The sequence below is a fragment of the Meriones unguiculatus genome, chromosome 15 (assembly GCF_030254825.1).
Source record: "Meriones unguiculatus strain TT.TT164.6M chromosome 15, Bangor_MerUng_6.1, whole genome shotgun sequence".
Taxonomy (NCBI): domain Eukaryota; kingdom Metazoa; phylum Chordata; class Mammalia; order Rodentia; family Muridae; genus Meriones; species Meriones unguiculatus.
Window position 1 is genome coordinate 72,773,097 of NC_083362.1, and position 27,169 is coordinate 72,800,265.

Genomic DNA, 27,169 nt, shown 5'->3' on the forward strand with positions numbered 1-27,169 from the left:
TATCCCCATTTTATAAATTAGGAAACAGAGGCTCAGAATGGTTAAGTAACTCATCAAGGTCACACAGCCAGCAGACTTCGGAATCAAGTTTTAAACCCATGTCTGTCTCAACCTGTTGTTTGTGGTTTTTTGGTTTTGTTTGTTTGTTTGTTTGTTTGTTTTGTTTTTCCTGAAGCCACACAATTTGTATTTTCCACTTAATGCTCTCTAAAACATGTAATACCCCAATTAATTACAGGTTCCAGAAGATATCTCTGTATCTTTATTAAGTGTCATGCTAGCTGATATCATCTTAACACTCAATAAATTGAATTAAAGGAAAGAAGGAATGAATTCCCAAATTATACTTTAGTCTTAGACAGATAACTCTCAGACACTGTAATATCTAATTTCAACCAGCATCCGTTTAGTTCATAGAGTTCAGCGTGTGATGTGTCTTTGCTTGGCACTGCTCTTTTGGAACATTTCATCTCTGATAAGGCTCTTTCATCTGTATTAGGTAGAGGAGAGTATCTACCGCAGCAGCTGCACAGCTCTCATATTTCTGTTGTTAATGCCTATGTGATGATAGATTAACAACCTCAGTCTGGTTCTTTGTGCATGGTCTTTATTTCATTGTTACTGTCTTATGTCTTCTTCCTTCTTATATTACAGTTCCCACGTTTGTTTCTTTCTTGAAAGAAGTGGAATCTCCCTATGAAGTCCATGACTATATCAGGGCCTATTTAGGAGATACTTCTGAGGCCAAGGAGTTTGCCAAGCAGTTCCTTGAGCGCCGTGCCAAACAGAAAGCCAGCCAACAGCGTCAACAACAGCAGCAGCAGCAGCAGCAGCAGCAACAGCAGCAGCAGCAGCAGCAGCAGCAGGTATAAAATAACAGTGTGTTCAGTACCTGTGAGTAGGAATACCTGTAAATGTTGAGTAGCCAGAGAAATTAAAACAAATATTTTACTTTTATGTATCCAGTGTCCAAAATTTCTCAGAACCTGTGTGGTCTTCATCTTTTCAAAGTACATGTTTGTGTAAATGTTCCAGATAGCAGATATCCCTGAGCCATGCTCTTCTCCTAGAGGTACCTGTGTTGTGGCCACTCCTGGAGATGTAGAGAACAGTGTGGCACAGGGAGTTTAGTCTAACTGCAGAGCAGGCTCCGGGCTAAAGCAAGAGGGAATGGCGGCGGCAGTCCCAGGGCCCGCTAGAACAGATGTCTCAGCGCATCACAGGAGCACATGGTGAAGTAGTGCAGGAAGCCCTGTACCTGCGGAATGCTGCCTGTGGACTCAAGACAGCCAGGGCACGCCTCCACGTCAGACGTGCTCGTGGACGCGCCCTAGCCTGCTCTCCCGCAGGCCTTCTGCGCTCCTCCCTTGGTGTTACCGCCGGGTCTTTGAACTGGCTCCTTTTGAAGTAAGTTTTTTTTAAAAAAGACAGCAATAACAAAGGATTGGTGGACTGTTTTATAGTCTAACCAGTTAGCAGAAGTTTATTGGCAATATTTAGGCAACAGATCCCTTCTGTGATTGCCAATACGAATAGCATGTATGACTTTGGCTTTTGACAATATGCTGCCCGCTCATTCTCTGACTTGTGTACAAGAGAGCAAAAATGTTCTTGTTGTGAGTCGAGTATATGTAATGCCATAGTTTTGAAGCCTGTTAATGGTCATGCTATGTATTTCCTTCCTTTCTTCCTTCTTCCTTCCTGTTTTTTGTTTTTTTTTTTCACAACAGGGTTTCTTTGTGTAGTTTGTCTGTCCTGCACTTGCTCTGTAGAGCAGGCTGGCCTTGAACTTACAGAGATCTGCCTGCCTCTGTCTCCCGAGTTGCTGGGATTAAAGGCATGAGCCACTACTCTGCATGACTGTATTGCATTTCTTAATGGATGACACAGACACTGAATCTGCTAGAAAACTCAGGACAGCCATTCTGGTACAGCTGAATGAAAGCCTGAAGTTTTAGGAGAGACTTTTAGAGACATCTGGCATTAAATGAAGTGTTGTAAATGAGGACTAAGATTTATTTCTAAAATAAGTTAAAATTATGTATACTTGTGTATCAGTGATTATGTGCACATGAGTGGAGTTACCAATAAGAAAAAAAAAAGCATATGAGTTACAGGCAATTGTAGACTGCCTGATGTGGAATCTGACTTCAGGTCCTCTACAAAAACAATATGCATTCTTAACCGCTGAGCCATCTCTGTGCTCTGTGTCTCTGTGCGTGTGCGTGTGTATATACACGCGCACGTGCATACGCCATGATGGATGTGTGGAGGTAAGAGAAACTTTTGGGAATTGGTTTTCTCCTTCTCTGGGCTCTGGGGATGAACTCAGGCCATCAGAGTCCTATGGCAGCCACTTTTGCCCTGTGAGCTATCACACCAGGATTTTGTGTGCAGGTTCACACTTGGTAAGTTGAAGACAAGTCAAGCTGTTCTCTTAGAGCAGTGCCTATCGACTGTATACTGTAATTGTGCTGTTGTGTGTCTTGTTTCACAGGACTCTGTTTGGGGGATGAACCACAGTACACTCCATTCGGTATTTCAGACCAATCAAAGCAACAACCAACAATCCAATTTTGAGGCTGTGCAAAGTGGCAAGAAGAAGAAAAAGCAGAAGATGGTTCGAGCAGATCCCAGTTTGTTAGGTGAGAGTAGGTCTGGAGTCTCAGGCAGGGTGGGAGGAAGTTTTGGGTGATGACAGTAAACCAGATAAGTCACTATAGTCTTTCATGTAAAGATGATTTTAGATAAAGATGGTTTTAAGAGAAGTAGACAGCATTTCCTGGGCATGTAAGTGCAGGGTGTGTGCCCATGTGCTGGGAAAAGCAAACTAACAGTATTATGGTCCTTCAAACATTAAAATATTGCTTAGCCTTTCATACAAAGATCCTGCTAATGGACAAGTTGCTAATTCACAAGTTCAGGGGCTGATTCGTGCTGGAAAGAAGCACTACTTGCTTCATCTACCTACTGTGGGTATTGGGTGCACTGCCAGGACGCCTGGTTCTCCTGGCCAGTGAGCTGGGCCTTCAGGCCTCCACTCTTCCGTGGTAGGTGCCTCCCTGTCCAGTACTGAGGGCTGTTGTCCTCAAACACAGCTGCTTCCTAGAAGAGGAGCTACCTAAATTAGGGCTTTAACAGACTGGCAGGCGTGGTAGGGAGTAGTATTTCATAGGTAATGAACGCAAGTTGCTGCGTTTCTTAAGTTGGCTTAAACCCACAAATAGTGATGAAAGTAAAATTTCCTATTTTTGAATATGAAGTTAATGTAAACTTGGCTGTCATAAAGTCTGTTTTCCTTTCCCTCCAGAGTGTTAATATCAAACATGGGTTGAAAAGTATAAAATTCTGACAGAAATAGGTGAACAGATTTCTAACTAATTCTAGCTAGGCAGCCCTTGTGGTAGCTTACAAGCCAGGTGAGGGGCTGCTCCACAGATGTGGCCTGGTTGTTCGTGTTTGTCCTTGCAGTGTGGTCTTGTGCCAAAGACCCCAGAAGAGAGGGACTGAAACATCCCTCAGTATGGGGGTGGAGTTAGATGGTCCTCTTAGAGCTTAATGGCTCCCTAATCCCTCAGGGGAGGAAAACCAGCACAGAAGGGCAAGTAAAACTTCTCAGTGAAATGCTGAAGGGACTCACGTTGGCAAGCTTTTCATATGAAAAGCACTGCCTACTTATGCCTTCTTCTGGGAATGCCTCTGATAATTGCTAATTATCTTTTAAATGTTCTTTTTATTCATTTTCATCTATTACTTTTCACTGTATATATTCCCTGTAAATTTACAGATTGAGAAAAAATTTCATGCACATACTGGAAAAATAGGGTCCAACTTGATCTGTAAGTAGATTGAAAAGGAACTTTAATTCTGAAACACATCAGTAGAGGGTGCTCCAGCCTCACTTTACTTCAGGGTGGCACAGGCCAGAGGAGTCTGGTCACACTAATTGTCAGGGTTCCCAGGTGGCCAAGGTAAACCATTTGGAGGTGGTAAAATACATACAGCCAGGCTCCCCTGTACTCCTACAAAGACAGTGTCCTAGTCCTAAAGAAGCCATGCAAATGAGTGCTCTGTGAGCAGCAGAGTGGGTAAATTCTGCTTTGTGCTGCCTGCCTTTCATGACATCCACAGGCTGCTGCTTTTGTGTAGTTGGAGCTGAATTTATGTCTGACTGAGCTTTTAAATCAGTTAAGCCAGACCGTGTCTACTAAAAAGCCTCACCTTGTGATCAGTACATTGTAACATCAACTACTCTTTATTTCTCCACGCTTTCTCTTTTCCTGTCTTGATTAAAATCAGTTGATTTTAAAATTACATTTCTCCTCCTGTTTCATCAACTCACTGTTTCAGCCTCATTTCATATTTGTTCTTAAGCTGTGAAATCACACAAACTTGCTTCAGAATAGAGTAAATAGCTCACTTCATAGACTACTGGTCTTTTAGACTTACCAAATAAAACCATCACCTAAAAGATATGAACACTAAGCCTTTCAGTATGCCCAGAGGAAAAAAGGGCTGTGGTTGGGTTGTGTGTGCACAGTAGCTGGTTGGGACCTTGGATGGAGTTTGGTGTCCTTGCCTGTGTCAGACAGCATCTTGTCCATGGCCTTCTTGGTTAGTAAATAGGCGTGTTTATTTTTAAAATCCTATTTTTGAGTATTAATTAAGCTACTTTATTATGTAAGGCAGTTTTATTTGTTATTGGAACGTTGCAAATGTGTATTTATTTGAAAATACTGAAGTACAAAAATGAAGGTGTGAAAAACCCACCCAATACCAACAACCACACTGGAGTGGGGAACGTCTCCTGTTTGCTTTTGGCTTTCAAACAGCAGCTTGAACAGTCAGTTCATCCAGGAGAGAGGAAACTGGAAGGCTTTGTCAGAGTCGCTCACTCCCAAGAGGCCTGTCACTGAAGTTCTTATCAAGTTGTGGTTTTAGATTTTATTGGAAAAGGTTCCTTCATGTGGTCAGTAGCATTAGGTGTTCCAGCGTCACAGCGTTTGTGGAACTGTCAGTGATGCTTCTCCTGAGCGGACTCCTTTCCAGTCTGGCCTTTTTCTGCACAGCGCTACTTGCTTTCCTTTCTTCTGTCCTTCAGTTGCCCAATTTAGTGTAAATCTTAAAGTTGAGCCACTTGGCTGTTAGAGCAAGCAGCCACTCATAAACTTATTTTTTCTTTCAGGGTTTTCAGTCAATGCGTCATCAGAGCGACTCAACATGGGTGAGATTGAGACTCTGGATGACTACTGAGTACCTGCCGTTGTGCCAGCCTTCCCCCTTCTGCCTAGTGACCGTGGATTCTCTTCATTGGACAAAACATGCATTCACCATTTGCTCTGTCACTCTGCAACAAATCACAGAACCAATCATCTCAGGCTTTTTTTTCCCCCCTAGCCCCTTGTGTCCAAGATTATTTAAAATCACTGTTGGTGAGCATCTCAGACTGCACCTAAGTGGACCAGACCCTTTGTCTTGGGGGGTGGCAGTTGGGATTGCTCCCCAGCAGGGCTGATATTGGCAGCACACATTCACTGTGTTGATTTCACCTACTGTCTCTTGAAAGTGTGTTGGAATCTGCCAATAGCAGATTGCTTTCTCTTGTCACTTTTTTTGTTCTCTTTTGTTTTTTTCTCTCCACCCTTTACCCAACCCCAACACAGGCAAAGGGCCTTAACTGGTGCAGTCATGAACAGAGTTACTGGTTAATAGACACTGACCAGCAACACAATGCCCCCTGGACTTCACTATTCTTAGTAACTTCACTATTGCCAGAGATGGGCAGAACTGTGCTGTCTGAGGTTGCATGGCCGTTGCTAACTTCAGGATTGCATCGGAGGCCCTAAGGGTGGATTGTAGATTGGCTTGTTTGATGTTGCACACCCCTCACTTGTTCTTTCTGAATATCTTTCTGAAGAAAGGATTCATGTCTTCTTCATTAGATAGTGGCTTTCCAAGCAAGCTGAGCTCTCCCCTGACATACTCCAACCTTACTACTGGACAAAGGAGACCCTACGGCCTGGGGCAGGGCCTTCATTTTCCTTTCATATAAAAACTGATTTATTCCCCCTATAAGTATTTTTACTTCAAAGGACTAGGACCAGTTTGTTTTGGGCCCTTACATGAAAATTTGTCTCGTTTAAGAGGCATCTTTACCATATGTATGAATTTGTGTAATTTCAACTTGGATAGGGATAAACTTTTGCTTCTGATAAACGCTGGGAATTTCATCTTTTCCTCAGAGCACCGTAAGCGTGTTTTGCTATGGCCCTGAAAAGGTGTTGTGTAAAGCTTCTGGGATGGCAAATTGCTTGCCTTTTCTGAAAAGAGAACATACAAAGCCTCTGACCATCTTTAAGACCTTCATCTGTGGAAACCACTATGCAGGAGGATGCAGTGGGATGGAGGGGATGGGCAAGGATGGGAGCAAGAGGCCCACTTCTACCCTTTCACATCAAGTAGAAATGTACTCAAGCTCTCCTTTTAACAAACTGACTGCCTCTACCGAACGCCTGTAGAGAGTCATCACCTGGGATGCTCTGTCACCCCCTCAGCGGGAGCTGTGGGTCAGCGGCGCCTGTACAAGAGGCATGCGGTGGGCCGCTCGTAGATGAAGCACTTGCCTTCCCTTCGTCATCAGTGCCTGGAGAAGGCTGGAGTTGCTCTGAGAGCAGTTTGGTTTTGGAAGATTCGATTTGGTTTCTATTTTTTATTATTTTGGATCACCATTCTTCCTATCCCTTCTTCCTCTCCCTCCTAAACATGTACAATAACTATACAGAGACTGCTACAAACTTGTAAATAGTTTTTGGATCAAATAGCATAAGGAGATGAGGAACCATAAAAATGTGAGACTCCTACTCTCCTTTGCTTTGTAAATTCAAAAGGGGGGGTGGGGAAGAGGGATAGTTAAAATGTTTACAAAACTTTAAGCTCCCTTGGAACTTTTGCCAGTGTGGAGGAAAATAAAAAAGAACTTAAAAAAAATGTGGTTGTGGTGTCTCTAAGCATCTCTTGTACTTACTTCTCTTGAAGCTGAGCTTGGCATGGTACTCTTCCTCTTGATGGCATGGAACAGCCTTGGTACTGCAGGCACCTGAGATGGCATCCTGGGGCACTCTTCCAGGAGTGGCAGGGGTGGGGTGGAGTGGAGTTGGGGGAGCACTGACTGGGTCTGTGTTTGGGAAGGTAGTGAATGGTCCGGATGGATGTTAGGAAGCTATCCTTTGCTGCTGCCAAGCTCAGCTGTGGACTGGAAGATTGCCTTTGAACCTCAGATCCCTACAATGTCCTTCCCTGAACTTGTCAAACTTTTTTGTTCCAGCAAGATAAAAATAGCTCTAAAAACAAGTTGGGATCCACTTGACATATTAGGAGAACAGCCATTTTAGTCATGGAGCATTCCCTTTCCTTAACCAGGAACCTTTCCCCACCTCCTCCACACACACACCATTTGCTTCCCAGTTTCTAGGGACATTTTTCACCTTTTAATTATGCATTTTCATGCTCTTTAATTGTTTCCTTCATTATTCCTGTAGGGCTTGGGGGTGGGTCAGTCAAGGACATGCTGGGGATGGTACTCTGGGCATGGTGCATGTAGAGCTTACATGCTACATGCTGGGGTGACACCCCAGCCCTTAAGTTACAAAGTTCTTTTAGAGCATTGGGTCAGAACCCTTCCATATAACAGTCTTAATTCTGTAATTCAAAGAGGTCTCTTTATTTATTTATTTACAAATCTACATCTTCCAGTACACTTTAAAATCATCTATAGATTACTTGAAGTGCCTCAGTTCATATAAATTCATGCAAGAAAATAATGACTTGGAAATTACAGATTATGTTGAGTACTGTTGTGATTTCCCCTGAACATTTTCCATCTTAGGTGGGTTTAACCTGGCAGTGCAGAGCCTTTGGGTGCTGAGAACCAGCAAAATGTGTTTTGTGTACTGGGATTTTGGTTTTAGAGTAAGCCAGCTTGATAGAGACTGTCAAAGGAGCGTCTGTTCTATTAAAAAAAAAAAAAAAAAAAGTCAAATTGTAGCAGGTGCCTCAATGTTTTGGTTGTGAGTAGGAAGGGGATCATGCAGTCTCATGACTTCAGCCCTTAGCTAGGCTTGCTTTGTGAAGGTTTAATGAGGTGGACCTTTCAGGATTGCCTCTCAGGTAAGTAAGTGATGGTGACAATAGGCTGGAACTGGACTGATGGTTGCAGGAGCTGTTAACATTGGCTTTAATAGGGAGAGTTGGCAGGTGGCGGTAGGTCCCCCTTCTGCTGGGTTGCTTGCTGTGATAGCATGTTTGAATCTAGGGGTAGAAGCATGGCCTTTGTCCCACCCACCTTAGTGGAAAGAGTGACAAGGCCACACTGCCAAAGAGTGTGTAGTTATTTGGGGAAAGACCAGCGTGGTCATTTATCCATCTCATCAAGGACTATTTTCATGTTAAGTTGGGAGGGGGATCTGTGGTTTAAATACCTGGATCATGATACTTGTACCATTGAATTTTTTTAACTGATGCATGTGTGAAGGTCAGATATTCTGGTCCTCAATGTTCAGCAGCAGGCACCTCACCTGAGATACCACACCCCAAATTTTAGTGCATATAATCAATACATACCACCCTGATTTAAAAATGGACATGGTAGTGATAAAATTGGTAATCTTTTAAGATAAAAAGCCCATGAGCCTAATGAGTGAACATTCTGGTGGAGTCGAATTGTAAAGGAGAGTATCGAGAGAGCAGCTGGCATGCAGTGCCCACAGATACAGACATACACATCCCCCACACAGGGTGACCATCCTAGCGATGAGTTTCTTAGGACCCCAGTGAGAGCCGAACTGGTGGTGTCTTTATTGGTGCTTGACCAGTCAACTCTTCGTTTTCTAGTTTGCTTCCCTGTTGCTATGATAGAACAAAAACCAACTTGAGGAAAGAGGTTTTTCATCTTCAAGTTTGAGGTACAGTTCATTGAGGAAAGTCAGGAAAGGAACATGGAAGTGAGAACTGAAGAAGAGAGCATGGAGGAATGCAGCTTGGTGACTTGTTCCCATGGCTGTTCAGCAACCTTTCTTAAGCCCTCAAAGAGGGCCAGTCCAGGGTTGGCGCTGCCCACAGTTAGCTGGGTCCTCTCACGTCAGTCTTTAAGTGGCCCGTAGATAGACTTGCCCATGGCCAATCTCACAGAGATATTTTCTCTCTCACATTCTCTCTTCCCAAATGACTCAGGCTTGTTTCAAGTTGACAAAACTCTTAACATGACCTACAGGCCACTTTACAAGTGACAGGTTTAAGTATATAGATGAAACACAGCATCTCAAGTAGGGGGTAGCCAATATTTTTAGGTGTCTTTAAATTAATGCAGGGAAATTTAACAATCTCCAAGGCATGCCTTCCAAAAGACTCCATTTTTACAATTAGCCTCTAGTAACCATTTCTTCCTGTCTTGTTTCTGGGACAGCAGTAGTTGCTTGGGATCCTGAGACCCTTAAGGCAGTCAGTTGTGTAATACTCATTTTCAGATGTCTGATTCCCTAGGAATGGTGATCATATACAGCTTCTAGTAATGCTAGTTACCGAGAGAGCCTAAAGCCTGCTTGATGGGAATTTCAGTCATAAGCTTATCAGCGAAACTAGAGTTCCCTTGTGAGACAAATGGCCTGTTGACACTGAGGACATGGGGTTGTTCCTTCCCTACAGCTAGCTGCTGCTATCTGAAAGCTGTCATTGCTGCGGGGCTGGATTCTGGGGATGGGCTTTCTATGGTGGGCTGGGCACTTGGCTCCATGAAGTTTACCTTAGACAAGACGCTTTAAGGATTGTTTACTTTCCCCCCAAATATAGACCATTAGAGTACCCCCTCCCCCCCACAGCAAGTTTGAATTCATCCATTACCCCGAGAAATAAATGGTCAGTGGGTCAGTGGTGGGTTTAGTCGCATATAACAGAAGAAGTCAAGTAACAATTAGCAGCAGGGTGGCTTATTTCTCAAGTGGAATTTGAGGTCGTAAGTCTACGGCTCATGGTGGATCCAGGACGTGGATTCTTTCTGCTTTATCAACATGACTATGGCTTCCATCCTCAAGGTCATTTCTGATCCAGTCTATATTCCCATATTTGAGGCAGGAAGAAGGGGTGGGCTAGGCAAAAGCTTAGGCATAAATTTCATTCAAGGACTTGCCTGGGAGCCCTGTTCAGCATCTCACACCTCACTGGGTAGACATGTGCACCATAACTATAGCTAGTTCTAAGAACGACTGGAAAGTCTGGAATTTTAGCTGATCTATGAGTATAGCAAAATAACGCCAGGAATCATTTCACTGATTTTTTTTTTTTCTATCGTAGGTCTTTAGGCTATCCTGATCATCACAGCAGTGTCCGGCTTGGACTCCTCATTCCAATATGGGTTCTCTCTCAGTCCAATGTGTTTTGAACATGTTTGTCAAGTCTTCCCAGATCCTCCTCCCCACCTCCCTACCCACCCAATTTTATGTTCTCCCTCTTTGAAAGAAGGAAAGAAAGAAATAAAGAGAAAGAAAGAAAGAAAGAAAGAAAGAAAGAAAGAAAGAAAGAAAGAAAGAAAGAGAGAGAGAGAGAGGGAGGGAGGGAGGGAGGGAGGGAGGGAGGGAGGGAGGGAGGGAGGGAGGAAGGAAGGAAGGAAGGAAGGAAGGAAGGAAGGAAGGACTCCTTATCCCTTCACACACAAATGAAAATCAAACAAAAAGGCAAAAGATAATAAAACAAACAAAATACAAAAACAAAGCAGAAAGAAACAAAAAGTCCACAAAAATACCATTGGGTTTGTTTTGTGTTGGGCATGGGACCTCCTGGCCACGAGACCTGTCCTGAAATGTAGTTGGTATACCCAGTGAGACCCCATTGATGAAAACTGATTTTTCCCTTGGCCAGCAGGTGGCAATTACACATAGCTTTTGGTTAGGGGTGGGACCCCGTAGCCACTCCCCTCTCAGTTCTGGGATCCCTGTTTGTCTTGAACCTATGCAGGTCTTGTGTGTTCCCACAGTCTCTCTGAATCAATGTATGCATCAACGTTGTTGTGTCTGGCAGACACGGTTTCCTGGAGTCATCCATCACCTGGGTCTTACACTCTGTCTTCCTCCTGCATAGATCACTGAGCCTTAAGGGAAGGGGGTTGATGAAGACATCCCATCTAGGGTTGAGTGCTTAACAGTTTTTTACTCTCTGTAAATTGTCTGGTTATTGGTCTCTGTACTAATTCCCATCTACTGCAAGAAGAAGCTTTTCTGATGAGGGTTGAAAGAAGGACTTATTGATGGCTATAACAACACGTCATTTGGAGTCATCTTATTGCTGTGTTCCGTGAACAGAATAATAGTATTTCCCCTCCACCCATGACCAATCTAGTCTCAGGTTCTTGGCCACTTGAGCAGCGTCAGGTAGAGGTTCCATCTCATGGACTGGGTCTTAAATTCAGTTTTAAAAGTGCTCTCACCAAGAAAAGTGTTTCTTGTGCTTTTTGTTTGGGTCTTTTTTTTTTTCATGTTTGTTTTGTACGTCTGTTGTTTTTTTTTTTTATTTTATCTTGATGACTATTTGTATTCTAATGAAAGAGAGACAGAGAAAGGGTATAGATTTGGGTAGGTTGTAACTGGGGATGATCTGGGAGGAGTTGGATGAGGGGAAACTATAATCAAATATATTGTGTAAAAATCTATAAATAGGGCTGGAAAGATGGCTCAGTGGTTAAGAACACTGGCTGGTCTTCCAGAGGTCCTGAATTCAATTCCAAGCACCCATATGGTGGCTCACAACCATCTGTAATGGGATCTGATGCCCTTTTCTGGTGTGCATGAAAACAGAGCACTTGTGTATATAAATGAATGAATGAATGATTAAATGAATGGTGGTTGGTTATTCCAGTAACATTTGTGCCACTAACACCAATGTATCTTTCAGGCAGGTCATTGTTCTAGGTCATAGAGTTTGTAGAAGAGTGATGCTGATGATTAACTTTCTACTCTGGTAACATGTAGAGTAACTTCTAATGCCATAAATGCTACTTCGTAGGGATGAAGCTTCCAATTGGGCACCAGCTCTACTCCATGTTCACTGACGTAAGTGCTGTCTTTGGCAATAAGGCCTTATCATCAGGTTATGGAGAGTAACCCATACCCTTCACAATAGCCTGTGATGTTTGGGGGGTTCCCTGAGACCCTTGGCCAACGACTTAATAGGCTACAACCCATTCCTGGTAATGGAAGTTTTACTCTGCAATGTAAGATGTCTAATTGGGACATTGTCTCCTCAGTGCCCCTGTTTAGACTTCTTTCATATATGTATATATGTTAGGAAACTTCTCCAGCAGTAGATTTTTACATAGCTTCTATGTTCATTTTAAATGGCCTTTTATGGTCACTGTCCCTCCCATCTGTCTTCTCTTGCCCTCCTGTCCCATCACCATCCCTGGCTAGTCCACAGAGTCTAGCTTCCTCCTTGTCTCTCCATAACACTATATTCTATTTTCCTTCCTCGGGAGACCCATTCCTCCCTCCTCAACCTTACTAGGAGCGGAACCTTTGGTTATTCAGATTGTAGCACACGTTATCAACAGCTTAAAAGCTAACATTCACATATAAGAGAAAACACAGTATTTGCCTTTTGGGTCTAGGTTCCCTCACTCAGGATAATTTTTTTTTCTAGCTTTATCCATTTACCTGCAAATTTTTATTTTTTTTATTAACAGCTGAACCATATTTCATTGCCGAAATTTACCACATTTTTATTGTCCATTCATCAGTTTGATGGACATACGGCTTTTTAACAGAATAGCAGTGAACATGGATACATGCTCAGTAATTCTTCACTAGCCACTTGAAAGTAGTTTGCATTCCTTATGTCCTTACCACTAAACCCTTCGAAGATTTCTTGGAAGCAGTCTGTTACTTACTCATCCTGAAGCTGTTAAATTAGGACATTAATGGTATGGAACTAACTCCATATTTGGGGTGTGCTAATATTTCAACACTTATTCCACCGGGGCCTCAAACAAAGCTTGCAAAGGTACAAGGTGTTATTCACAACCGCTGTGCATGCAGTGCTCAGCTCTCGAGTCTCTTTCAACCTGGACCCGCTGGTTTTTCAGCCCATCTGCTTCTCACACCTTGGCATGTCTCAGAGTACGGGACGGTGATTTTAGAATGTGCCCACTTTGCCTTTGTCCTGAGTTTCCTCACGATTTGACGGTGGTTATGAGGATTTGAAGGGGTGCCACAGAAATAACCATGGGTCCTGAGTGACACACGGTGTTCGTTTAAGCCGTTACCTGAGTGACTTGCTCAAGGTGGTGCCTGCGAGTCTTTTCCACTCTGAGGGAATGGTTTGATAGCCGATAAATGCCTAGTTCCTCATCCAACTTTTGTCTACTAGTTTTAGCACCTTTACGCTCCCTGCTTGAACAATTATGTTGCCAGCATTGTTTAACACTTAGCGTTAACATTGTATCATGAAGAACTTCTTATCCATTGTACACATACTAGACAGGCTATGATCTGATACTTGTTTTTATTCACAAATTATCCATTTGCAGCTGGCTTTTTTCTGTGTCCTTTGCAACCTCATCATCCATTCTTTGGGTACTTCCTTTTTTGGCACAATCTATTCTCAGCTCACCTGCATTCCTTTTCAAACTTTGGAATTAGCTGTTTTCACATGTCTACATGCTAAATATATATTTAGACTTGGTGGTGACGCCAGCTCCGGTGTAACACCACGTAATCACCCTAGTCTTTCTCCCTCCATATCTGCAATTTTCTTCTCTACCATGAGAAACCTGGCTTCCATAATTTTCATTGCATGATTCATTCTTGAGCAACATGGGCCCAAATTGTATGCGCTCCCTTTGAACATGCATGGATTTTGGGGGGATGCTTCTGAGATTTTGAAAACAAAAAAATCATATTGCCTAGAAATATCAGGAAAGAAGAAAAAATAGGCCATGGATTTAGAATAATCTTTCTAAAATTTTCTACAAATTATGCCCAGCCTATCATAAGATGTATCAACACTTATGTACTTACAGACTCTACATGATGTTTGGTAATCAAGAAAAAATGTGAGCAAATGTAAGGATGCAATATTAAATCATAACCATATAAAACTTACAATGATACATTCTGTGGTGCCAATTTTGTAACCACCTCACATTGCTTGCAGCAAGCTAAAGTGCTGGGCACATTCATGAAAAACACTGTGTGACAGTAATCATCCACAAGGGAACAGTCTATGTTACCTCTAGTCAGTTGCAGATGCCAGTAAAATGAGCTCTCACAGTCCTCCTGTATTTTCTACTTGCATACAAAAAAAATATGTTGCTGGATTGTTCCCAGGTCATCTTCAGATTAACAGCAGGCTAACAGTTAAGTTTTGGGGAAACAAAAGGGTTAGTACCTCTAACGTCAGTATTGTTGAAGAGTCAATTCTATTTTCCTTGGTTGCTCGACCCTCTAATACACCAAAGTAGTTTTGTAATTGCTAACCCATGAAACTGTAAGAGACAGCTAGAGCTCACTGGACTCATGCTGCCTAGCAATGCTTCGGTCACCAAAGGTCTGTGGCCCCGTGCGGTCAAACAGTCAGGAATGTGGTGGCCATCTTACATTGCATACTCTCTGATATGTGTACAATGATGACATAGTTGCCCAATGGTGAGTGTCTAATGGCGTGCTACTGTCAAGTGATTCATTGCTGTACTTAACGAAAAAACTCTGAAGTGAGCAGCAGTGGTAGGTGGGGTGGTGGTGCAGAAAACGAAAAGATGGATAAGTGCATTTAGTCAGATGATGGAGATATGTCTCCCTCCTGTCTCCGAGGATATCAGCTACACCCCTGGCTAGCAGAGGGTCCCTTTCTAATCTGCAGCCCAGTGATATGTGGCAGCTCTGTTGTGAAGGCAGGATGAGGAGATGGGTGAGTGTTGGCCTCCACCATGGAGGGTGAGTGTGGGCTTAGACTCACAGCTCAAGCAGTTCGGCTTCAGGGGCACCACAAGAGGTAGCTTTCTAGTTCCAGGGGCTGCTCGGCTTCCAGCTTATCCTGGTCGGCAACACCTTCCTGGATGTGCCTGTCTAGACCTTGGAAGCAGCAATGGGTGGAGATTTTGAGAGCCCCCACCCATGTGTCCTCTCTGTCTTTTGTTGAGGATGCTACCATGGGAGACGGTAAGTCAATATCTCATGAAACTCAATTAATTAAAACATCACTGATCCAGAATTTTGAGACAGACACCCGGACATCACCAGGTGGTTGTGTTAAATGTGTTGGCCAGTATGGGCCTGTGAGCACAGATCACCAGGGCTTTAAAGGTATGAATGTCAGATACGCACCTCAGTAGACTGTCAGGGCCAGCGGTGAATGTTCACCGTTCTAGGACTGTGGTGTGGGAATGGCATCCAGATGATTCTCAGTGTAGAGGCAAGTGGACTTTGAACAGGAACACAGCAGCATTCATGCTCTGAGACGGAGTTCCAACTCAGCCTCACTGAAGGCAGAAAGACTCTTGACCCATTTACCTCCCACAATGGGCCAGAAATAAGATGAAAACAGAAGTCCCCAGGGTCCAAATTCAGCTTGATCAGTAAGCTACATGGGTGCTTGCTCCTTACCAGATGGAGCAGGATCAGAATAGACTCTCACAGAGCTGCCAGTCCCCCCACACACACCAGCACTTACACAAGCATAGGTAATGGGCCACTAAACCCTGAGGGCTTTATGAACCCAAAGTCCTATACTTTCCCATTCCTTCTGCAAGCCAATTCCAAAGGCTGAAGACCCACACAGTCAAGTTTCTTAGAGCGATAGCCCTAATGCCTCAGAACCAATTTACTTCTCCTGTTGTGATGAAATACTGTGACAAAACCAATTTAAGGGGAAAGGGCTTTACATTGCAGCCGGCGCAACCTCACCATGACCAGGGAGTCATAGCAGCATGAGCTTGAGGCAGTTTGTCAAGCTGCCAGTATAGTCAGGAATCGAGAGATGCATGATAACAGGCTTCCTCCCCCCCTTTTTTTTAAATCTTGCAGGGTGGGTCACCCTTCAATTAAACTAATGTGAAGCCCTCATAGGCATGCATGCCCCTGGGCTTATTTTCTAAGGGATTCTGAATCCTGTCCAGCTGACATTAACCATCACATGTGTCTTCCTTAGCTCAGCCTGTGGCGTCTATTGTCTGATTTAGGCTTCTCAGTTTCAGTGCATCTGTCCTAGTCATGAGGTTTTGGCTTTTAGCCATTCAACCCACCAGACTGGTGCAACTGTTGACGCCCTGGATTCTGAATTTCCTATCGATACGGAAAGCTGACCCAGGTCCTAGCCACACCCTGCTCACTTAGTCTACCTGAGGACTCTCACCCCTTCTCCAGGTTTCTGGTGATATAAGCCAGCAAAGTCTTTCTGAAGAGTGCTTGCTCAATCCTTGTTAGGGTGCATTAGCCATCGTGGTTTGTTCTCGACTCTTCCTAAGCCAGGCTCTGTGTTTGTCCTCCTTGGAAATACTGGCCTCTGGCTCATGTGGACAGGGAGAGAATGAGTCATTGTGGAGCTTGAGGACAGGCATCCTCTCGAGAGGGAATTTAGCAGATAAGGCTGTCTCAGGAACAAGGGAGTCAAGCACACTTGGTGGGACACTCTTAAATGTGTCTGCTCTGCCTAGGTGTCCCCACTCGGAGCTCAAGGTCTTGATGATTTAAAGGTCACCTGTGAGCACTGGCAATGGTGCCATCCAGCCTAACAGTGCATTCTGCAATATGTGCAATTAAATTTTGGGCCTGACTTGCAGCCAAAGACTCTGTAAGAAATAAGAGATTCTGTGTCAAAGCTCTAGTTCTAGTGTTAGTCTTGAATCTAAGTTCTGAGATTATCACTTTCTGTGAGCATCAAAAGTCAGGGCATCAAAAGGTCAGGGCATTGTCCTAATCATGTGAGCACACACACACACACACACACACACACACACATCCAATTGGCTTTTAAATTCTTTTTCTGTGGATGTAAAGGCTATGTCTATAATCCCTGCCCTTGGAGGAACCAGGAGGATTGCGATGAGTTTGAGGCCAGCCTGGATTACATGGTGAGATCTTGTCACACACACACACACACACACACACACACACACACACACACACACGAGTGCACTGTGTAAACCTCATCCTTGATAGCACTTTATAATAAGCGTTTTATAATAAGCCTATATATGGCATGGCATGTTATGCCACCAGTGTCTCACTTCTGCTGACAGTGAGGTCTTCACAAGCACTTGAGGTCAAAGGGCAAGAAGATCAAGCCAGAAATAGACTTCTGAGAGTCCTTTTCCTGGGGCCATCCCAGGTATCTGTCTTGGTCAGAGTCTGACTAGAAAACAGACTACTCAAGCAGAAAAGATTCAGCTGGGAAGTTTGTTAAAATGTTCACAGTCTGTCTTGGGGGAGGGGTGGGGTTTGGGGTTTGTAGCCCGGCTTCATGTCTCTGCTTCCTGATCTAGATGCAGGCAAGCAGCTTCTGCCAACATGTCTTTCCCCCATGATGGACTGACGCCCCTGGAACTGTGAGCTAAAATACAACCTCCCCTCCCTGAATCTGCTTCTTTTAGGTGTTTGACCATAGCCCCTGTATCACAGCTGCCCCAAGGGGACCCAGAAGCCGACATCCCATCTGCTCAAACAGCTGCTGCCACTGAACAGGCAGCCTATCACTGCTGGCACAGAAGATGCTCTCAGACATCTGAATTGGAGCCATGGCTCTCACCTCTCCCCCTGCCTCCCACCAGTACTGCTTTTCCCACTGGTAAACTCAACAGGAAGTCATCTGGGGGCCACACTCCAGGGCACAGAAAGTGGGAAGTGGGAGCTGAAAAATGGTGAGCCAATGAATGAGCAGGTGAGACTTAGATGAATACAGATATCTCATTGAGCTCCATCCACACACTAAGTTTCTGCGGGATGGACCATGGTACTGGTCTCTGGGAGTCACTAGGGAATAAACCAGTCCCCAGTGTAGCTGGCTCACGGCTTAGGAACACTTGCTGCTCTTCCAGAGAACCAGGATTCAGTTCCCAGTACCTACCTGACGGCTCACCTATATATAATCTATAACTCCAGTTCCAGGGGACCCGATGCTGTCTCTGGCCACCTTGAATATCAGTCATGCATGGGGTGCACAGACATTCATGTGGGCAAAACACACTCATACACTTAAAATTTAATGAAATTCGTGGGGCTTATATTCATAGGGGAAACACAGTGGGGTAGGGGGAGCCAGCGAGCACTTCATGTTAAAGAACTGGTCCATATATATGACAAAGGATTTTTATCTGCAAGATACAAAAAAATAATAATTTTTCAAATATTAGAGTACTCAAATAAATAAGCAAAAAGACAGAACAGCCAAATCCAAGCAGACCCGTCCCGATTTACATGTCACAGGAAGGCAAATAACACATAGGTACCCGAGTACTAATAAGATGGCAAAGCTGGGAGATGGCGTAATAGACAAAGTGCTTGCCACCGAAGCGTGAGGACCAAAGTTGAACCCCCAGCACCGCATCAAAGTCAGGGTGAGCAGGGTGGCCTGGCGGGAACCGCAGAGCTCGGGAGGGAGGCAGAGGACGTCCCGGAGTTAGTGGCCTGAAGTCGTTTGGTCAGCTTGGGGTTCAGTGAGACCCTGCCTCAGTAAATAACAGGGCAAGGGACTGAAGAGGCTGGATGTCAGTCTCCGGCCTCCATAGGCATGCGCACAGGGCATGCGTGCCCACATACATGTGAACGCATATGCGTATACATACATCACATGTACATACAAAAGGAATTTTTAAGGCCCGGCAAAGTATGTGTCCATGAGGACTTGAAGCATCTCCAGAACACTTGCCTGCACTCTGACCTGGAGGGTTCATCTTCAGACGCGTAGCTGAGAGACGCTGGCATGTGCAAAGGAGGATGTGGGAGAACATGGAAGCTGCATTCATAAAAGCCCTGATCACTGTGAACGCACTGTGACACATTCTTCTGTGTTCCAGCAGCAAAAGCAAAGGTGCCAGCACTCCCTCAGCAATGTGCTTGAGCGACACAGCAGAGAAACGTTATGAATGACAGGTGAATCGCTAGGGTACTGGCCAGGGAGGGGCTCAGAGAGCCCCACTGGCATGCTGGGCATGTTTTGGGTTGATGAGGGTGGAATCTACACACGTCTGTGTGATACAAAAGCTCATTAACCTGTAAACAGGATTTACGCACATCTTTCATGATTTGGATACGAAGTTTCACCCAAAGGGCTCACACGCTGCAGCCTTGTCCCCAGCTGGTGGTGCTATTGAGAAGGGTTATGAGTGTGGTAACCCCACAATGAGTTGATCTGCTGATAAGTTTGTGGCTGAAGGAAGCAGAACCTGGTTGGAAGAAATAGAGCTCAGGACATGCCTTTCAAAGTGTGTCTTGTCCCCAGATCCGTCTCCCTCTCTTTCTTCCTCTGCTATGAGAGCAGCAGCCTCCTCTGACACTGGCACCGCCATGATGCTCTGCCTGTCCATAGGCTCACAGCAGTGGGGCAAGCTGAGCAGGACCTTATAATCCCTTTAAATAGCTTTCTCAAATATTTCGTCACAGTAGCAAAGGGTTGCTTAACACGCCTGGATTGAGTGTTTCCCCTCTGAAAATTAACACAAGAGGAGGAGGGATATGAAAATTCACAAAAAAAGTAAGTGCTATGAGGAAATTTAAAGTGGCGTGATGAAAAGATGAGGGCTGACTGAGCAAACTGAGACCTGAATAATACAGGTGGGAGTGTACACATGCTGCCTGTAAGACATTACTCTCTGGGCAAGGAGAGAGAGTGCAAAGGCCCTGGGGCAGGATCCAGTCTAGTATCCTGGAGGAGGCCAGTCAGGACCAGCAGCTGGCACCGAGGGAGGGAGGGGGAGGGGGAGTGGCAGGAAGCCTGGCCAGCGGAAACTCTTAATTTGGCTTTTCGTTTGGAAAACCATAAAGCCGAAGAAGTAGCAGGGCCTCTGGGCTTTGGAAGGGGGACAGAGGGAAGAGACTTTGGGAACCTGCATGTGAGCACACCTGAGAGGGGGGAGGGCTGGAAGTCCATCCGTGGGCATGGGCAGAGGCCGGGAGGCAAGTGTCGTGCATAGGGGCTCAGCAGCTGCCGCCTCAGAGCTGTTGGGGAGGCAGTGAGCTGGATTCTGGGCCAGGCCCAGGCTTAAAGCTGAAACTGAGTCTCGAGATTAGAGGAGAGAGCCTGCAAGAACAAGGGAGCAAGGGAGCAAGGGAGGACCTGTGCATTCAAAGGTTTTTCTGGCAAGGGCCTAGAGCAGCTGAGGGGCTTTCCTAGAAAATGCCTCACAGCAAGTAGCTGTGTAAGTGCTCCTGGTCGGCTGAAAACTCCCACGGGAGGTGGCTGAGCAGAGTCTCCCATGCATGCTCCCGGGACACCCAAAAGTCCTGGGCACAGTGGTCCAAGGCATTTGTCATGCTCAAGGTCCCTGGGTGAGGCCTCTGTCTTGGGAAGCCTGAGAAGTTCTCACTTCTAGTGGTCCAGGAATACATGTGGGAGGAGTGTACTGTGTGTGTGCGTTTGTGTGTGCAAGAAAGATGAGAAAGAGGAGGGGGCATGGTAGAGACAGAGAGAGGAAAGGAGGAAGTGAATAGAAAGGTAAAGAAAAAAAATTAAAAACAACTTTCTCCGTTCCTCTTTAGGGTGGGGCTGTTTGGTAGTTCAGTTCAGCAGGTCTGTTTGAGTGCTGTGTGTGTGTGTGTGTGTGTGTGTGTGTGTGTGTGCACACGCGCACGCGCGTGCATGTGTGGGGGGCGGGCACGGTGTCCCAGGAGGACAGAGTTTGCATTGATGAAAACCCTTCCCAGCTCTTTGAAGCCTCTTTCCCGCTGCCTGAGCCCAGCCGCTTAGTCCTCCGTGTCCCACACACTGCTCACTCTCTGCCAGGATGGCATCTTGTCCGGCCCTGCACATGGCGCTGCTGCTCATCTCTGGGGTCCTGGCCCCTGCAGTGCTCACAGGTAAGGAGCACACCCACAGCTACCAATGGGGCTGGATTCTCCAGTACGTATAGGGCACAAGGCCCTCATAAGAGATGGGGTGCCCAGCTAGGGGGCTCCCACAGTGCTAGTTGGTAGAAACTGAAGAAGATGATATGTCTGGGAACTGTTAGCGGCAGGGATGGGTGGCCATTGAGGTAGGGGTGACCTGTGTACTGGGACCAAGAACTTTTGGTTGTCTGATGTTCTGGGGGTACTTTGTCACTAGAACATCTGAAGGCTTCCAGACCTAGAAGGTCACCAGACCTTAACAGCAAAGGGCTAAGAGGCCAGAGACCCAGATCCTGGGTGGAGAGCCTAGAGCCTTGTGATTCCTTTAAATTCTGCAACCCTACCCTGCTGGCTTACGACCTAGGAGCTCTGCCCGTAGAGGTAAATGTTGCTCAGAGTTCTTTGCAGACCAGGGAGGACAGTGAACGGAGACCTAGCTGGATGCTCCAGGCTCTGATGAAGGAGGCTGCATGGCAGGGCTGCTCCAGGTCAGCTTCCAAGCAGGGACATAGGCACAGGTAGGCTTCGCCTACAACGAAATCTTCTGCAGTTGTCCAGTGGACAGCAGAAAGGCAGCCTGCCTCTGGGTTCCCTACAACTTTGCAGCCTGAACTTTAGAGCTGTCTGTGGGTCTGTTCCGAAGGAGAGAAGCCACCTCTGCTTTAAAAGTGTGGCTTGCCAACTCCCAGCCACACCCGGTGACACCCGGAGGCACCCTTGATAGTGGTCTGTGGGCTATTGTTTCCCCTCAACATCCTAGGAAGTAGCTCAAGGTCCAGCTCTGGCCTGCTTGTCTCGTACCTCTCTCAGCCCTTTTCTCATCTGCAGGAGGTGACACCCACTACCCTGCCGCCCTCACAGGAGGATGGCGAGACCTCACCAGGTCTCACAAAAAGGGCTCTCAGGATGGCCAAGTGCCCACTCAACACTCAGTGTTTGGAGTCTGAGCAGAGCTCCCTGCCCCTCAGCTAAGCCCGAAAGAGATCTTTGGGAGACCCATCTCTTCCCACAGGTTGGGACACACCCAGCTTCTGGGGTGGGAGCAGCAATGCCCAGTGATGTTGCCTGAGGTACCCCAATGTCGGGAAATGTGACTTACAGTGCTAGGAGGCATTTTCCATCGCCTAGGACCCAAGGCTGCTTCCTGAGGCTGTTGCCTGGCAGGGCCTTGCAGCTTGAGCTTCCTAGTGACTCCTGTCCAGGTTTCTGCTGCCTCTTCCAGCCCAAGCCTCTAGCCAGAGCCCTAGTCAGGCTGTGCACACAGGATGGTAGTGGGTGGGCTTTATGCTCCCGCAGAAGCTTTGGGAATAGCTAGGGCCCCACTTCCTCTTTCTTCCATGGGTCCCTTCTCCCCCAAAAAACAGACAAACCCACAGCCAGCATAAGCATGCCAATCCCACCTTGAGTTTTGGGGTGCTGGGAGTGGGGGATAGGAGGCTCTGGGAACCAGCACTGGACCCTCATGTCTGAGCAGGTGTGTACAAGGGTCATGGACCAATCTCTTGGGCTCCTGTAGCAGGAAAGAGGAGGTTGAGTACTCCTGGGGTTGAGGCACAGGCCAGCCTGCCACCCTTCCTGCCTCAGCCGGTGGCCACAGCCACTGAGGTAGGGGAGCAGGCCAGGTTGAGTGGGCAGGAGGCCAGGGTGGGGATGAAAAGGCTCTTCATGGCTGCACAAAGGCCGTCTGTGAGCATGGGCGCCTGGCCTCGGGGCTTGTGGTCAGACCAACCGTTGAACAAACTTATTTACCAAAAGGCAGAGCAGCAGCTTGGGGTGGTGGGGCTAGGGGACAGCCTGAGGTGTCCAAGCTTATGGAACTGGCACCATGCTCCTTCTGCCAGAGCTGAAAGTCCTGCGGCATTGCTCACTCTTGAGGTGTACGGGACTCCTTGTGGCCAAGGCAGAGCAGAACAGGGATCTCTTACCATGTCACTCAGCCTGCTCCTCCAGTGCCCTGCTCTAGGGCTCTGTACTGGATCCTCACCCCTCTCCTGCTGGCACACTGGTCCACAGTTCCCAGCTTCCCTAGAGGACTTGGAGGGAGCTGGCTTGTTGCTCTTTTTCTTGCTGTTCTGAGTCTGGAGAACATTGAGTGCATAGGAAAACAAGATAATGCCTGGGCTACGGCCCACAGAAGCACCCCCTTCCTTAGTGGGTTAGGGCAAGCACAGTCCCTGGCCAGGAGAAGGCACCACTTAGACTGGCTGGACCTGGCACTCAGAATCCTTGGGCAGCCTCCCTGGCCAGATGCCTGGCACTAGAGGTGAGTCTTGGCCAGTAGAGGTGGGGTAGGGAGGGGCCAGCCTGCCTGCCTATTTTGGGTGTGTCATGAAGAGCCTCAGGGCAGACAGGCAGTCTCCAAAGCCCAGACCTCAGGGCCTCCTGAATGGCAGGCATGCTCAGGGTTTTTCCTCTGTTTAGCCAGGGGAGCCTGAGACTAGATTGAGGCCTAAGGTCCTTCTTCAGGCTTTTAGCCCGTAAGCACTGCCTTCTCTAACCACGTCCCTTTGCCCTCTTCACAGAGTGCTCTTCTCGGGAGGTGGGGAGGTGGGAGGCTGGTCAGTCAGCCCTAAACTCTGTGAGAGGGAAGCCTCCTGAAGTGGGCGACAAAGGTCTTTGGGGCCTTTCGCTGGCCTTTTCTGAAAAGGGGGTTCCAGTTTGGGGAAGCCCCCAAGGCACACGACAGTAGTCCCTGCCTGCAAGTCCAGTGTCCCATTGGACCCAGGCTTGTGAGAGGCTTCAGGGTGGAGCCTGGGGAGACAGGGGTCTGCCAAAACCTTATGGTGAAAAGATTTCAATTCTCCAAAACAGTTGTAAAATTATCGATGGAACTCCTGCCCAGCCTTCACCAGTTACCAATATTTGCCACATGGCTCCCTGACCCCGCCAGATACACAGCAGTCCGAAGTCGCCGACATCATTTATCCTCAGTTGTTCAATCAAGAACAAGGGCACTCTCTTTCCTCACCGGAATGTGGCTGCAAACTGGGACCCAAAACCCAGCACTGTACTTACTAGAGTCTCTGACAGGACATATGAGCCCTCCTTCCCAGTCCTGGTCCAGAACAAATCCTCACAGTTCTTTTTCCTTTCCAGACATTGGTGGTTTGGAAGAGCTGGGTTATTTTGAGGCTGACCAGAGTCAGGCTATGGCTGTGTGTTCTGTTTGCCCCGGGTGGGAACCATGGACAGGAATACTCAAGGCCCTTGCGTCTACCCTTAGCAGTCCCTGTTCTGCGCCTAGTCATAGAGGGAAGGAGGCACCCAAAGATGGAGCCCTTGCCTCAAAGGAGTCCCAGGTGCCTTCACGTTGTGGCTGGGCTGGTAATAGAGGTACAGCTTTACCGGAGGTCCCTAGGAGACAGAGCTATCACCAGCTTGTCCAAGGCTTTTGGACCACCCCACCATGGCTGCCTCCATTTAACCAGAGCCTTGACTTTCTTGTCTCTGATTAGGGATAAAGGGTTCCCATGCCACAAGCAGATGGAATGAATGAGATGGTAGAATGATACCCACTGGTGGTCCGCCTGTGTATGGGACCTGCGTGGGGGCTGAGTGTCCCTGGATCATCCTTCCTAGTTGAGATTAGGGACCAGCCAAGATGCCAAGACAGACAGGCTCAGGGGACACCTTACACCCTGCTGACCAGCTGGTCTTGAACTTGTCTTGGGGAACATTGGCTCACTGGTCTGTGGTGCTCTGGGTTTCACAGGCTGAGCTCCTTACAGTGGTGTGTGTTAGAAGGAAGTAGGTCATGTGACTCATTCCTCCTGTGCACCCTGTCTTTTTCCTTCATTCTGGGATCCCTGGGTACCCCCAAACCATGCTGACTCCCAGCTGCAGAGGATGCTTGATGAAAAGTCCACTCAGGGACCCATGTGCAGACTGAGATTAACGGAGTTTGGGGACCTCCCTTACACTGGCCACCTGCCCTTCATCTGTCCCCCACTTCCTGCAGGCAGCACGATGCTCTCTTGGATTGAGGGAGGGGCTATTAGAGGCCCAAGGCTGGCCTCCTGATCTGAGGCTGTGACTTGGGTGGGCTTCTCTTGGCCTTTACCAGGGTAGTGGCTCCCTGAAAGTTCCTTGACTCTCAGCTTTTACCCCAAGTGAAGGCTGAGTTTTCTCTGCCCTGGGGATGGAGAAATTCCCATTTTGCAATTGCTCCTGGCTCTCTGCCCCCATCAGTCTGTCCTCACATGGCTTCAGGGCTCAGTGGGTGTTTGGGGTCACATGTGGATGGTCTCCTAAGCTTAGAAATTAATTTCCCAGTCAAGTTTTCACCTTGTGGAATGTGGGGGCTGGTGTGCTGTGCTTGGATTCTGCACAGGGCATTCCTCCGGTGATCTGGTGGGGAGGGTCGTCATCCCTGCCCACAGACTACCTGACCCCCACTGCCTCTCCTTGGCTTTGCAGCAGAGGGTCCCCAGGGGCCCGACCCCACCCTGTGGAATGAGCCCATTGAATTGTCCTCGGGTGAAGGTCCTCTGGAGAGCACCAGCCACAGCCAGGAATTTGTAGTCTCCGGCCCTCCGTTCCCCACCTCTGCGCCAGGACCGGAGGACAGCACCCCTCCCGCAGGGTCGGACCAGGATGGAGGTAGGGCCTGGACGGGCCAGTGAGAAGCTCCAGACGGAGGAGGATGAGAGGGAGGGGAGGGAGGAAGAACAGCACGGAGGCCCAGGCCTGGGCTGGACGTCGGTGGGGGGAGGGGAGTAACATGCTCCTCTGTCCTCCACAGGATCGCTTGGACCAGGCGCCATTGCAGCCATCGTGATCGCCGCCCTGCTGGCCACCTGCGTGGTGCTGGCACTCGTGGTGGTCGCGCTGAGAAAGTTTTCCGCTTCTTGAAGCCAATAAAGGAGCCGCGCCGGCCCGCCCGCGGCGACTCTGCACCCTGTGCTCTCCTTTGTCCCCTCCGTGTGCCAGTGCGTGCAAGCCCGCGTGCAGGTGTGGGCGCGTGCGAACCTGGACGGGGGCGTGTTGCTGGGCCACGCCACGTGCCTGGGGTCGTGGGTGGAAAGCGCCAGGAGGGGAACACGTGCACGCGTGACCACGTGTGTGTGTTGTGCTGTGCGGGGAGTGCACGCAGGGAGAGCGGGTGTCTGCTAAGGACCACTTGGCTGCACACACCACTCCCATCCCCACCCCCACCCCCCACCCCTGCTGCAGTGCAGTAGGCCTGAGAGCTCTTTCCCCGCCCCGACAACTCCTGGCCCCCTGCGCTTCTTCCTGGCCCGGCTGGGGGAGGGGAAGCAGAGCTGGAGAGCTTCACTAAGGCTTGCCCGATTGCTTGAGACCGACAGAGATGATGGAGGATTAGCATTGGATGGCTGGGGCAGTAAAGGCTTGACTCAGGCTCCAGGAGGGGCTATACCCTAACTAAGAACCCCAGTCCTTGAGTCTTCACCCCTCCTCACAATTTTCTACTTCCAACCACACACTTCTGGGGCCTAGAGGATACCGTGTATCATTTCCCTGGGGCTGTTCTTCCTTTTCCAGCTGACCCAGAAAGTTGGGGAGCACTCTGGGATAGAATGGGGGGGGTGGGGGAGTTGGTAGGTCAAGGTTGGAGCTGTGGCCCTCTGGTTGCAATGTGGCAAGTTGTCATATCCTTCCGGGAATGCTCGAGGGGCTGAGGAAGCAAGACCTCCGAGGGCTGTGCTGTGGTCTGTGGGAAGATGCCATACAGTCCAGTGCCTTGAACAGGCCTCTTCTGGGTCAGGCATGGCGGCACACACATGCAATGCCAGGACTTAGGAGGCTGGGTGCGGGGTGAGGGGGAGCTGTGAGTTTAAGGCAATCTGGGAGATGGTCTCAAGAAACAAAACAAACGAAAGGCCTGTTCCGATGTGGAACATCATCCAGGGGTAGGTGTGGGTGGCTGTGCAGGCAGGCCTGGGTGGGGGCAGCAGTTCCCTGGGAAACCAGCTGCCCCAAAGGCTCAGAGGAACTTCCGAGGCCAGTGTCTGGACCAGGTAGGGAGCTCAGGCCCCAGGCCAGAGGTCAGATCCGAAGGGCCACTGCTTACTGACACCTTAGGGTCCATCCCTGTGGCTTTATAAATGTGTACTCACCCTGCAGAGGGAGGG

General features: G+C 47.7%; 2 protein-coding genes across 7 annotated transcripts in view; both read left to right on the forward strand.

Moving 5' to 3' along the window:
* Window positions 1-6,075, forward strand: part of Gigyf2 (GRB10 interacting GYF protein 2) — a 129,431-nt gene extending 123,356 nt beyond the window's left edge. For 4 of the 5 annotated variants that reach the window (XM_021644622.2, XM_021644623.2, XM_021644624.2 and 1 more), the window contains 3 exons: window positions 655-866; window positions 2,498-2,645; window positions 5,186-6,075. In XM_021644622.2, coding sequence (XP_021500297.2) covers window positions 655-866; window positions 2,498-2,645; window positions 5,186-5,253 — 428 coding nt within the window. In that variant the 3' untranslated portion in view covers window positions 5,254-6,075. Of the gene's footprint in view, window positions 1-654; window positions 867-2,497; window positions 2,646-5,185 lie in introns of those variants that run through there. The other variant, XM_060368792.1, reaches the window with a different exon arrangement.
* Window positions 6,076-20,847: 14,772 nt separating this feature from the next.
* Snorc (secondary ossification center associated regulator of chondrocyte maturation) lies at window positions 20,848-25,972 on the forward strand. 2 transcript variants are annotated; one of them, XM_021644600.2, is made up of 3 exons: window positions 20,848-21,047; window positions 25,494-25,676; window positions 25,819-25,972. In XM_021644600.2, the coding sequence occupies exons 1-3, from the start codon at window positions 20,975-20,977 to the stop codon at window positions 25,926-25,928; spliced, it is 366 nt and encodes a 121-aa protein (XP_021500275.1). In that variant the 5' UTR covers window positions 20,848-20,974; the 3' UTR covers window positions 25,929-25,972. The 2 variants fall into 2 exon arrangements, with proteins under 2 accessions (XP_021500275.1, XP_060223861.1); XM_060367878.1 differs by lacking the exon at window positions 20,848-21,047 and adding an exon at window positions 23,236-23,340 and having other exon boundaries at window positions 25,819-25,953.
* The last annotated feature ends 1,197 nt before the right edge of the window (window positions 25,973-27,169 follow it).

Excerpts from the sequence above, each read along its gene's own strand:
- Snorc (XM_021644600.2), top strand. The coding sequence starts at position 20,975 with ATGGCATCTTGTCCGGCCCTGCACATGGCGCTGCTGCTCATCTCTGGG. Across the intron at positions 21,048-25,493 it reads GGCCCCTGCAGTGCTCACAG|CAGAGGGTCCCCAGGGGCCC; the intron begins GTAAGGAGCACA and ends TTGGCTTTGCAG. Across the intron at positions 25,677-25,818 it reads AGGGTCGGACCAGGATGGAG|GATCGCTTGGACCAGGCGCC; the intron begins GTAGGGCCTGGA and ends TGTCCTCCACAG.